The sequence below is a fragment of the Apium graveolens genome, chromosome 8 (genome assembly GCF_009905375.1).
Source record: "Apium graveolens cultivar Ventura chromosome 8, ASM990537v1, whole genome shotgun sequence".
Classification (NCBI taxonomy): domain Eukaryota; kingdom Viridiplantae; phylum Streptophyta; class Magnoliopsida; order Apiales; family Apiaceae; genus Apium; species Apium graveolens.
This window is the reverse complement of record NC_133654.1, coordinates 264,112,657-264,125,241: the sequence shown is the minus strand read 5'-3', so window position 1 is coordinate 264,125,241 and position 12,585 is coordinate 264,112,657. Positions and strand designations below refer to the sequence as shown.

At 36.8% G+C, this 12,585-nt stretch overlaps 1 protein-coding gene across 3 annotated transcripts; it reads right to left on the bottom strand.

Annotated features, from left to right (window-relative positions):
- Positions 1-1,000: 1,000 nt before the first annotated feature.
- Positions 1,001-4,178, bottom strand: LOC141676893 (MDIS1-interacting receptor like kinase 2-like). 3 transcript variants are annotated; one of them, XM_074482618.1, is made up of 3 exons: positions 3,168-4,178; positions 1,812-2,309; positions 1,001-1,691 (listed from the first exon to the last, which is right to left on the bottom strand). In XM_074482618.1, the coding sequence occupies exons 1-3, from the start codon at positions 3,502-3,504 to the stop codon at positions 1,288-1,290; spliced, it is 1,239 nt and encodes a 412-aa protein (XP_074338719.1). In that variant the 5' UTR covers positions 3,505-4,178; the 3' UTR covers positions 1,001-1,287. The 3 variants fall into 3 exon arrangements, with proteins under 3 accessions (XP_074338719.1, XP_074338716.1, XP_074338717.1); XM_074482615.1 differs by having other exon boundaries at positions 1,002-1,691; positions 1,812-4,116; XM_074482616.1 differs by having other exon boundaries at positions 1,513-1,691; positions 1,772-4,119.
- Positions 4,179-12,585: the final 8,407 nt, after the last annotated feature.

Below are 12,585 nucleotides of genomic sequence, written 5' to 3'. Positions count from 1 at the left end.
CAGTTCGATGTCCCTTATGTTAATCCAATTCCTATCAAGACAATATGGCTGCAATCTACATTGCCAAGAATCCAGTTTATCACGAACGAACAAAACAAATCAAAATTGATTGTCATTTCGTTCGTGAGAAACTTGCTTCTGGGCTTATCTCCTTGCACTACACTCCAACTGCCACGCAGCTTGCTGATGTTTTCACTAAATCTCTCCCTGGTGTTCATCATCATGCTGTCCTGTCCAAGTTGGGTGTCTATTCTTTCCCCTCCAATTTGAGGGGGGTGTTGGCAATATAACTTAAATTATCATTTCTGATTTTCCAGCTGTACATACCAGTTGTACATTTCCCGCCCAAAGTTGTTAGATCTTAGAGTTTTAGACTTCTGTATATAGATGCTCACTCTTTCATTCTTTGTACTAACTTTACTTTTACACACTCTTGTAAATCTGTCAAGATTAAAGATGAGGCTCTCTGTCTCTCTCAAACTATTGATTGATCTCTGTTTCATCATAAGCTTCCGCACAAACACTGATCGATAGATTTACAAGTTAAACAAGTTGTTCATCTCATGTTGTTATCAAGTTGCTGCATCAGAACAATACGCATGCTCTGACAGATTTAGCAGTAGTCATTTGTAATCAAGTTGTAGTAATCTTATTTCTAGGACTGATGTTCTTTACTCTAGTTTAGAGAATGTTCAGAACAAATCATGGAAAACCACAGACAAACTTCACTTTACAGTACGGTTATTCTGTTGATACAATTTTCAAGTTACCTGAAATAGCACCACAAAAAGGCCACAGAGATCAAAAGTGCAGATGTAGAAAATAAAAAATAAACAAGTTCTTCTAGATGCAAGTGTAGAATGAATAACATTTAAAAAAGTATAACCAAAACAAGTCTGAAAACTTGTGAATGAAGAGATGTGTCCAATTTGATTTCTCAGTTTTACAGTCATAGCATGCACTAGAAAACATATAAAACCAAATGATTAGCTAAATGGGACCTCAGAAAATCAGAAATTTTGGAAACTGATAATATAAATAGGATGGTTTCACAGAGGTTCAGCACAAATAGGATTACAGAATGCTTTTGCAAAGAACTTATACTGACTAGAAACCACAGTAATGGCTTTCTAAAATATTAACCAAGTAGGAGACGTTTATGACAGAAGAGTCTAATCTAATGAAACATAATTTCTCCCAACAACAAGGTGACACCAAGGATACACCAACAAGAAGTTATTTATCGGCAAAATGCACAATGCAAGGACAGTGGACACTAGTGAATATTTAAACAAGAATCGTGTCAGTTGTCGACTTTCTATTAGAAACTGCTGGAAATTTGCAAAGTTGTTCAACAGAAGTGGCGTAGATAGAATTTGTAGTCAACAGCTTCTGAGTTTGTGAAAATTCCCGTGACAGAGTAATCATAGATGGCCGGAATTTGGGATTGGAGCGCAAACATGTGAATACTTGCTTTAAAACAAGAATTATATCATGTTCTTGATTTCTTGTGGGGAGGGGGAGGCGTGTGTCCAATAGCTCATTCAGCATCATTTTACTCTCACTGCATCTGGGAGATGAGAATGACAAGAGGAAGTCCCCTGGATGGCTTCCCATAATAATTTCTAGGGCCACCACTCCAAAACTATACACATCACATTTTTCAGTTGCAACCATTGTATACGCAAGCTCTGTACATTAAGAAAATTAAAGCGTATTTTATGGTATCTCCATGCATACCTTATGGTGACAACAAAAAAGAGTTACTTACATGTATAAATTAAAATTGAGGCATGTTAGGAAGTGATAACCTGGAGCAATATAACCATAAGTGCCTGCAACCATAGTTTGATGGGATGAGTCAGGGTCTAGAAACCTTGATGCGCCAAAGTCAGCGACAAATGCCTCCATTTTAGAGTTCAAAAGTATGTTATTACTTGATATGTCGCGATGAACTATAGGTGGATTGCAGTCATTGTGCATGTAAGATAGAGCATGTGCTATTCCTTTCACAATTTCCACCCTCTTAGTCCAATCTAATTCCATGGCATGGGCATCATCTCTCAAAGCACAAAATAAACTTCCCTTCTCCATGTACTCGTAAACTAGAAACATGCATCGATTGTGCAAGCAGAAACCATAGAGCTTCACGATGTTCTTGTGTCTTATATTTGACAAGATGTGCACCTCATTCCTGAAGCTTCTATCAAAACTTGGGTCCTCTGCTTCCAGTCGGTGAAGTTTCTTTAGCGCGACAATTGTTTTGTTTGGCAACCTAGCTTCATATACACTGCCATAGCCTCCGGTTCCTATGCAGTTTCTAATGTCAAAATTATTTGTTGCTCTTATAATGTCCTCATATGCAAGGTTTCCATCAAAGTTCCAGATTGTAAAAATATCACCATTTTGCACAGCCATTTTGTTCAGATTTTCTCTAGTTTTTTGGCGAAAAACAAACACAGAGGCTAGTATCAATAAGAAAAGGCCGACGGTAACAGAAAGAGCTATACAAAGGATAAAATAGACTGACTTTCTTCTGTTGGAGGTCAATTTACATGAGTTGGGATAATATGGATAGTTGATGGGTGGGAGTGCGACTGAAAGATGGTTGTGAGAGAGGTTCAGAAAAGTTAAATGTATAGAACAACGAAATTTTTTAGGTATGCTTCCGGTCAAATTGTTATTGTCCAATCTCAATTTGCTCAATAAATAACAATTCCCAAGTTCATTTGGAATGTTCCCACTTAGCAAATTGTCAGAGAGGCTCAGGTATCGCAGACTGCTGCACTTAAAAGCAGGAACGGAGCCAGTGAGAGAATTACGAGACACATCAAGTGTTACCAGATGAGTGAGATTAGCATCATGTAAATCAAAAGAGCCACTTAATTGATTATCACTAAGGTACATATTTTTGAGTTTGGTCGAGGAGCCTAAAGCTGATGGGATTCTTCCTGTGAGTCTGTTTTTCTGAAGGTATAATTCTTCCAAATTACTCAGGTTTCCTAATTCGCTGGGAATGGAACCACTGAGATCATTTTCTCCAAGATATAAATATGCCAAATTACTCAGGTTTCCAAGTTCATTGGGAATGAATCCACTGAGTTGATTATAAGATACATCAAGAACATGTAGTTGAGTGAGATTACTGAGGGAAGAAGGTAACTTACCACTGAGAGAGTTTCCTCTGAGTGAGAGATAGTTGAGTTTCGAAAGCATTCCAATTTGGTAAGGTAACTCACCACTTAGATTGTTCCCCCAGAGTGAAAGATAATTGAGTTCTGAAAGCATTCCTATTTGGCAAGTTAACTTACCACCTACATTGTTTCCCGAGAGTGAGAGATACATGAGCTTTAATAGCAATCCAATTTGGTAAGGTAACTTACCACTGAGATTGTTCCCCCAGAGTGAAAGATAAGTGAGTTTTGAAAGCAATCCAATTTGGTAAGGTAACTCACCACTTAGACTGTTTCCCGAGAGTGAAAGATAGTTGAGTTCTGAAAGCATTCCAATTTGGGAAGGTATGCTTCCGTTAAGCTTACATTTGTAAAGAGAAAGTGTTTGGAGGTATGGAAAGGAAGAGAAGTTGATTTTTCCTAGCTCGTCCGATATCTCTTATCCTCGAATCTGTATAGAAATGACTCTACCTTCCTCACTGCAGTTAATGCCAGTCCAGGTGCAGTGTTGGTGTTTTGAAGTGCCGTATAATGGAATTTGATTCCCCCACCACCATCCCGTACTGAGAAGAGCTTCTCTTTCGTTGTTATACAATAATGAAGGTGATGAGCTAGTTGTGTTTTCGGCCATAGCTAAGCATACAAATAGGAGTAAGAGCGTAATGCACGAGGATGAAGCCATGTTTCGTTATCAACCACTTCCTCTTTAGTCTTCCATTGTAATATTATTACAAATCAAAAACAAATTTGCTCTATCATAAAGAAAACTGTTTTTCATAAGAGACGCGTAAAGAAAAGTGTTCTTCATTAATCCCTTTATAAAAAAAGCAGTTGTTCTTCATTGTAACAGAACAATGAAGAGAAATAAAAATTATGGATGAGACATAGACCAACTTCACTTGACAGTAATTATTCACTTTTCCACATTCTGCTAGGACTCAAAGAAATGAAGCTGTTTCTTGGAAACTTAGTAGAAATAGCACTGCAACATGCTGGTAGGGCTCAAAGTGCGTATGTAAAGAGAAATGAAAATCCTAGAAATTACTGGTTTGAAAAGTTTTGAATAATACAATAGGTCCTTGCCATTTCTGAGTTTCTCTCTTAAATTCACAGTCTTTTGCCATTAACTGTTTCGGTCATTGTGTAAACAGATTTGCTCTTTCATGTCATCGATTTGTAACAGAGAATAAAATATTTGGACATGTAACATTTGTGTTTGTCGCTCATTCATCTCAATATTATGAAACTTAATCAAAAACAATTGGGAAAAACGGTTGAAAAGGATGATTCTTTTATCATGTCATACAAAATTAGGAGGTTCAGTCTCCAGCATACTTCTTCAGGACTTGTTCTTCACTATCATCCACAAGTCTTTTAGGTGAAAAATTATTGGGAATGGTTTGAAATTTTTTGAATAATACGATAGGTCCTTGCGATTTATCAGTTTTCCTCTTAAGTTTGTAATCTCACCATTAACTGTTTCCGTCATAGTGTGAACAAATTTGCTCTTTCATGTTCTCGAGTTTTTAGTTTTTACGGAAAAGAAAAGGGAAATGCTATTTCCAGAGCCGATTTTTTATTTCCAGAGCATTTAAAGTATGAAATGACAAAACTGCCCCCATGCATTTACAATAACAACAAAAGGAAACAATAAAAGGAAAAGCGGAGTATTAAGGATAATTTCGTCTTTTCGTAAATCATCTGCTCTGGAAATTAAAAATTTGCTCTGGAAATAACATTTCCCAAAGAAAAAACTTTGTAAATGTGGACATGTAACATTTGAGTTTCTCACTCAGTCATCTCAATTTTGTGAAACTTTATAAAAAACGATTCGAAAGCACAGTTGAAAAGAAAACTTCTTTAATCATATCATATGAAATTAGGAGGTTCAGTTTTTGACGTACTTCTTCATCAGGACTTGTTCTTCAATATGGCTGACTTGGTAATCATCCTAATCGAATGAATAGTCTTCAGTTGTACTATTCTTGTTCTTCTCCTGACTTTTCAGCATGCCTTTTCACAAGGTATCAACCACAAGCTCTGTAGCTGAATTATTAATGTGACTACGATGTTGTTCTCCCCACCCTGTGTATCAAAGAAATATCAGAGTGCAAGTCGGTCTTTACAACTTTAATGCGAATTTTGACATTCATACTACTAGCATTGCCATCCGACAATTGCTGTCTAGTTGCTCTTCATTTCAGATCAAAGAACAATCGTATAAAACAAGATAACTCTCTGAGTATTGCTGTTTAGTTTACCTCTGCACAATTGAAGACCATAAGGGAGAACAAGGTGTACTTAAAAATGTATGTACTTTGATCATACAATTGTTTGACAACCATAATGTTAATCTTAAAATCTGCTACTCCAGTTAAAGACGCGGTTTTTTCTCTAATCTGCAATTTGTGATATCTACAAAAGACTTGCAGATAATAGGAAGCTAAAAACGATTGAGTTGATACAGAGAAGACAAGAGCATACAACAGTGCAGGGAAGCCTTTTATTTGATTAGAAAACCTACTAATTGGCCTCTTTATGCTCTGCACTGGAGGTGCTCTAAGAAAGGAAGATACTTAATACATAGCATTTGTTCCTTCTGTTGGGTTGGGCTAGATACTTGGATACTTCATCGGGGAAGGATAAGATAGGTAACCAAATTCTTAGACCCTTTATTAGACTATTGAACTAGATATAGCGGACTAAGCAACGTAGTCCAGAAACTGACCTTCATATATTATGTTACAGAGTGCACCCCGGCTAATAGAAAATATACACTCTACCCATTTTCTGCATGAGTGCATCATTCATGGAAGTCTGTTCACCAACTACTTTTGAACAGCTGCTCTATCTATAAAACCTTTATAATTAGAAATTTTTAAATAGACAAGCCTACAATTGATTATAAACCAAGATACTGTCATAATTCATGCTAGGAGACCAGTAGGATCACTCAGATACTCGACATCAGGGATGAAAAAGCCATGCTGCTTGTGCATGTGAACCATACAGCTTTCTATAGTCTTATGCTTTAGATTGCAAATAAAGCAACAATATGGATCCAAATCAATAAGCATATTATCATCTTCATCGTTAGCAAAGTCTTCTCATTGTCATCTATGTCACCATAGGTTCTTCCTCACTATCAACCTCCACCCATTCATCGCTTTCATAGTCCTCTTCCTGCCTTGGTTGGGGAGTTTTTAGGATTTCGAGGTGGTAGAGGCTCGATTATAGCAGCTCCATCAGCTTGATCATGTGTTCCCTGTGAAGCACGCAAAATGTGTCTTTTTGATTTGAGGTGTTGCACATGAGCCTTAGAGCTTCTGTATCCTTTGCCACAGAGACCACAATTAGAGAGCATTGGGCCTTCATTCGACTTATTTTTCTTTTCAACAATTGCAGCCTGTCTAGCTAGGGAGAGTGATTCAGTTACAACTGGAATACCAGCAACGTGATAGGATAACTAAAATCACTGCATTCCATGTAACTCCTTAGTTTTGATGATCACAACACAGCAAGCCATCATGTTGTTATTTGAGAATGTTTGCAGGATATAACAGCTTGATATCAGTGTTGTTTAAGTATCATGACAGCAAGCTATCACAGTAATCTATTTCAGCAAGCTATGATCAACAGTGTCAGAATAACAGCAAGCCAAGATGCACAGTACAGATTCAACAAGGAAGTCGAATTTCATGGAGATTTTATACGATCTTCATATATATCAGTTGTAAGGACTTCTCTAATAAATATACGTGCATTATATATATAGAGCTCAATTATAAATCGTTTTTAATCATTCAAATTGATTTCCTAAAGAATAGGAGTTTGTTTCTCTTTCAAACTCTTTCTTCTATCTTCTGATTAAAACGTTTTATCCTTTAGTAAATAGAAGAGATATTTTCTGAACGTTGGACTTCTGTGTTTCCCTTCTATCTAACGTACACATGAACGTTGGAAAACCATCCCAACGATCTTACACGGTAGAATTGGATTCTAGCCGTTGTAATTTGTTGAGGCTGTTTTCAAACGTTAATGTGTGGTTATATAAGTGGTTTTCTTGCAGTTTTATGACTGACGACTTTTGCAAGCAAGAACACATACAACTCCTGATCTTTATTGATTTCAAAATACTCTCAAGCTCTAAATATATACACGTGTTTCATCTTAGAGAGAGTTTATAGTTTGAGTTGTAAACTTTATCACTGATTTGTATTGTTCAAATTGTATTGATTAGTTGCTGGATAAGTTGGCTAGGGAAACAAGGGTTTACTGGTACTTGCTAGAGGAGTTTGTACTACGGGGTAGTATAGTACTTAGAGAGCAGGTTCTTAAACAGGGTTTCAGCAAGCCATTATCAGCAGCTGGGATAAAGGGAGATATATTGTTGTATCTTGTAGTTGTAACCTTCATTGATCAATAATATATTCTCTTACCAAGTTGGTAAGGGACCAGGACGTAGACCATAGGGGCTTAGGGGTCGAACCTGGCTAAAATTCTTGTGTGTTCTATTTACTTTCCTGCACATTATTTTCTGCATTGCATTTAGTCATATCAGCTTACTATCATTATCAGATTATAGTTCATTTGATAAAATCTCAGTAAGCTATTATCGGGTAAAATTTAAAAGTAATCCTAGTTAGCCATAATCACCTATTCACCCCCCCCTCTAGGTGTAATTTCAGTTGGTATCAGAGCTTTGGTATACTAATCTTTCTGTAACAGGAATAGTATTCGATCGAAATGGCTGACAAATATCCCGAAGGAACCTCAGATTACCGAGCACCTCTCTTGCTTGGTAAAGAAAACTATAACTGGTGGAAAGGTCGCATGGAAGTGTATCTATCCAGGGAGCCACTAGCTTTGAGAGTTGTTCAGAAGGGTCCTTTTGAGTTTAAGGACAAAGAAGGCAAAGTGAAAGACGTTGATGATCTCACAGAGGCTGAACTAATCAAATACAGCTTCAATGGAAAGGCTAGGAATTCTCTCATGAATGGGTTATGTCCTAGTGAATGTGATAAAGTTTCTTCATGCAAATCAGCTAAAGAGATATGGGATACTCTGGAATTGTATCATGAAGGATCCAAGAGTTTAAGAAAGGTGAAATTGAGTAAACTAATGAATGAGTTTGGAAATTTCAAGCTTCAAGACGGAGAAACTATTCGAGAAAGTCAAGCTAGATTCCAGATAAATCTGAATGCCTTAAAGCAGCTTGGCAAACATATCCCACAAGAGGAAATCAACATGAAGATACTTAGTGGTGTGCCATTTATCTATGAACCAAAGGTAACAGCTCTAGAATCCTCTCCAACTATAGATACTATGGATCAATTGGCTGTTTTTGCAGAATTGGAACAATTTGAAAGCAAAATCAAGGAAAGCCAATCAAGTTCGATGCAAGCACCAGTTGCTCAAATGAAGCAATTAGCTCTTCACACTAATGATAGCTTACTGGAATCTGAAGATGAGTCAGACGAAGAACTAGCTTTAATATCCAGAAAGATCAGAAAGATGATCGAGAAGAAGAACAAGCTGAAAAGAGATAAAAGCAGATTTTCCAACAACAAGAAGCCCAACAAGGATTCTAAAGATCAGACATGCTTTGAATGTGGAAAGCCAGGCCATTATAAGCGGGATCGCTACAAATTGAAGTCAAAACAGCAAACTGTCTTCAAGGATAAGAAGAAAGCTAAAGCTCTAATGACTTGGAGTGATGATGACTCGGTTTCAAGTGATGATTCAAGTGGAGACATGGTCAATCTTGCCCTAGTTGGACTTGATGATGATTCTGTTCGAGGAAATTCAGAAAGTGGATACCTAGAAAGTGATTCAGAAGAAGATCAGAGTGAGGTAAACTCTTGTAAATATAATTTATCTTCTGAAAATATTGTTTTGGAACCACTAACCATGCAGGAATGTAAGAATGTATCTATGGGTGAATATTATTCTCTTAAAGCTGAAAATAGCAAGCTAAAAGAGAAGAATAATTATCTCAAGACTATGGTTCAAGATTTGAGAGCAAAGTAGATACTTGGATTGACAAGAAGGTACCTACACAAGCTGACAAAGAGGCTGAAATCAAGGATCTTCAAGCTAGAGTTAGTCATGTGGAAAACTTCAACAAAATTCTCCTCAAAAGAAACAAGACTCAATTAATGGAGATCACAGAGTTAAAAAAGGAGATTGAAGCAAGGGATGAATGTTTGGAGTTGTTCAAACTCAGAGAATCAATAGATGCAACACCTTCAAATCAAGCAGAAGAACCATCTCAGCAAGCTGAAATCATAAGTCAGCAAGCTGAAAAGATTGATCTGCTCACAAAGGAAGTGGAGGATCTGAAAAAGGGCATGGGATCGTTTGTTCAAGGAGAAGAAAGTCTCAAATCTATGATGAACAACACAAATATTCCATTGGTCAGAGAAGGAATTGGAATGAATGCAAACAAGAAGGACAAAGCTCTAAGATATGAAGGAAAACATGGCATACCCTATGATTATGCTATGCCTTGGAAGATATGTAACAGATGTGGAAAGAAAGGGCATCTTGAAAAGCATTGCAAAGTTCAGAATGGACAAAAATCATACCATGGTGGAAACAAACAGAAAACAGCTTACTATGATCAGAATGGCAGAACAAAGACAGCTTACCATCATCAGGCTGGCAGAGTTAAATCACCTAGATTTATCCAAAAATGGATAAAGAAATCTGATTTACATGTTTTATATATTTTATCTGCTAACCATGTCGGACACAACAAACTTTGGGTACCAAAAGGTTGAGTTGTTTTATGTGTTTTGTAGATGTGTCTTGCCGCTCGAGTCAAATCAACTCAATGGATTTTAGATAGTGGATGTACTAGACATATGAGTGGAGACAAAGCACAATTCTTGAGTCTTCAGATGAAAAAGGGTGGAAGAGTGACTATTGGTGATAGCAAAACTCTTCAAATTCTTGGAAAAGATAAAATAGGTAATAAACACATTTCAATTGATAAAGTTCAATATGTTAAAGGCCTTAAATATAATCTGCTTAGCATAAGTCAGTTATATGATGATGGTCATACTGTTAACTTTGGTATTGATAAGTGTATTATTACTATTGGTACTAACAAAGTCCCCCTAGTTGCTAGAAGGGAAGGAAATATATATATTTTGGACTTTGAGTTGCAGAAAACAGCTTGCTGTCTTGCTGCAATAGACACTGATCCTTATGTTTGGCATAAAAGATTGGGTCATGCTCACATGGACTTACTTAACAAGCTTTCAAAGAAGAAGCTAGTCAGAGGTTTACCCAAAATTAAGTATGTCAAGACTGAGGTGTGTTCGGCATGCCAATTAGGCAAGCAAATTAGAAGTACTCACAAAGCAAAGAAAATGGTATCTACTTCTAAACCCTTAGAACTTTTACATTTAGACTTATTTGGTCCAGAAGCTTATAAAAGTATAGGAGGTAAGCAATATGGTTTTGTAATTGTTGATGATTATTCTCGTTTTACATGGGTATTGTTTCTTAGAACTAAAGATGCTGCTTTTAATGAGTTTGAGAAACTAATTAAATTACTTGAGAATAAGCTCAATACAAAGCTTGTAGGAATAAAGAGTGATCGAGGTGGTGAATTCCAAAAAGACTTTGTTACTTATTGTGAAGAAAGAGGAATATCACATGAATTCTCGGCTCCAAGGACTCCACAACAAAATGGTGTGGTGGAACGCAAGAATAGGTCACTGCAAGAGACAGCAAGGACTTTGTTGCAAGAAAGCAAGTTACCTAGAAGTTTTTGGGCAGAAGCAGTCAACACAGCATGCTATGTTCTGAATAGAGTATTGATAAGACCTATTTTGGACAAGACTCCATATGAATTGCTCAAGAAAAAGAGGCCCAACATCAGTTACTTCAGAATCTTTGGCTCAAAGTGTTTTATGCTCAAGAAAATTGGTAATGATGGTAAATTCGATGCTAAATCTTATGAAGCTATTTTTCTTGGTTATTCTATGAATAGTAAAACCTATAGAGTTTATAATTTGTCTAAGCATATTATTGAGGAATCTATAGATGTTACTTTTCAAGAACCTAACAATGATCTTCCAAGAGACGAGGAAGATGATGCAGGTGAAGCTGAAACAGAGAAGGCTACTCCAAAACAGCAAGCTGAAACAGAGACTGATTCTGGAAAACAGCAAGCTGAAATTGAAACTGCCTCAGGAAATCAGCAAGCAGAACCTTCTACTCCAGTTGATGATGCAATTGTAAAGATGGCAAAGATGACTCTTGATGGTCCTAGAGGAAATAGAGCAAAGGATAAAATGCCAATCTATGATGGTGAAGACTTAGCTCCTCCATCTAAGATAAGGAAGACTTCACATGAAGATATTGCAAAGCATTCATTGCCAAAAGCTACACGGACAGTGAAGAATCACCCTCCAGAACAGGTTATTGGTGATATTTCTGATGGTCTCAAGACAAGAAAAGGCACTGCAAATTTTTGTGCTTATGCTGCATTTTTAGCTCAAGAGGAACCCAAGAATGTCAAAGAAGCACTTGAAGATGAAAATTGGATCATGGCTATGCAAGAAGAACTCAATCAATTCGAACGATGTGATGTTTGGGAACTGGTCAAGCCACCAAAGGGTGCTTCAATCATTGGTACAAAATGGATTTTCAAAAATAAAGTGGATGAATTTGGTACTGTTACTCGAAATAAAGCAAGGCTCGTGGCACAAGGGTACAACCAACAAGAAGGCATTGACTTTGATCAAACTTATGCTCCAGTAGCTAGATTGGAATCAATTAGGATGCTTCTTGCTTATGCATGCTACAAGAAGATCAAGCTACATCAAATGGACGTCAAAAGTGCTTTTCTTAATGGATTTCTGGAAGAGGAAGTTTATGTCAAGCAACCCCCTGGTTTTGAACATGGACAACATCCATATTATGTCTACAAGCTTAAGAAGGCATTATATGGCTTAAAGCAAGCACCAAGGGCTTGGTACAAGAGGCTTAGTAAGTTTTTGATCAAAAATGGCTTCATTCGAGGTAAAATTGATCCTACTTTATTTACTAAGCAAAATGGTAATGATATTTTGATTGTCCAGATATATGTAGATGATATAATCTTTGGATCCACTAATGATTCTATGTGTGAGTGGTTTTCTAAGTATATGAGCAGTGAATTTGACATGAGCATGATGGGTGAGCTCAATTATTTCTTGGGGCTCCAAATTAAACAATCTAAAGATGGAATTTATGTGCATCAATCAAAATATGTCAAGAATTTGCTGACCAGATTTGGTTTTGACAATGTCAAGCCGAAATCTACTCCAATGAATCAAAATAGCAAGCTGACATCGGATGAAAAAGGTAAAGACGTTGATATCAAGAAGTATAGAGGTATGATTGGTAGTCTTTTATA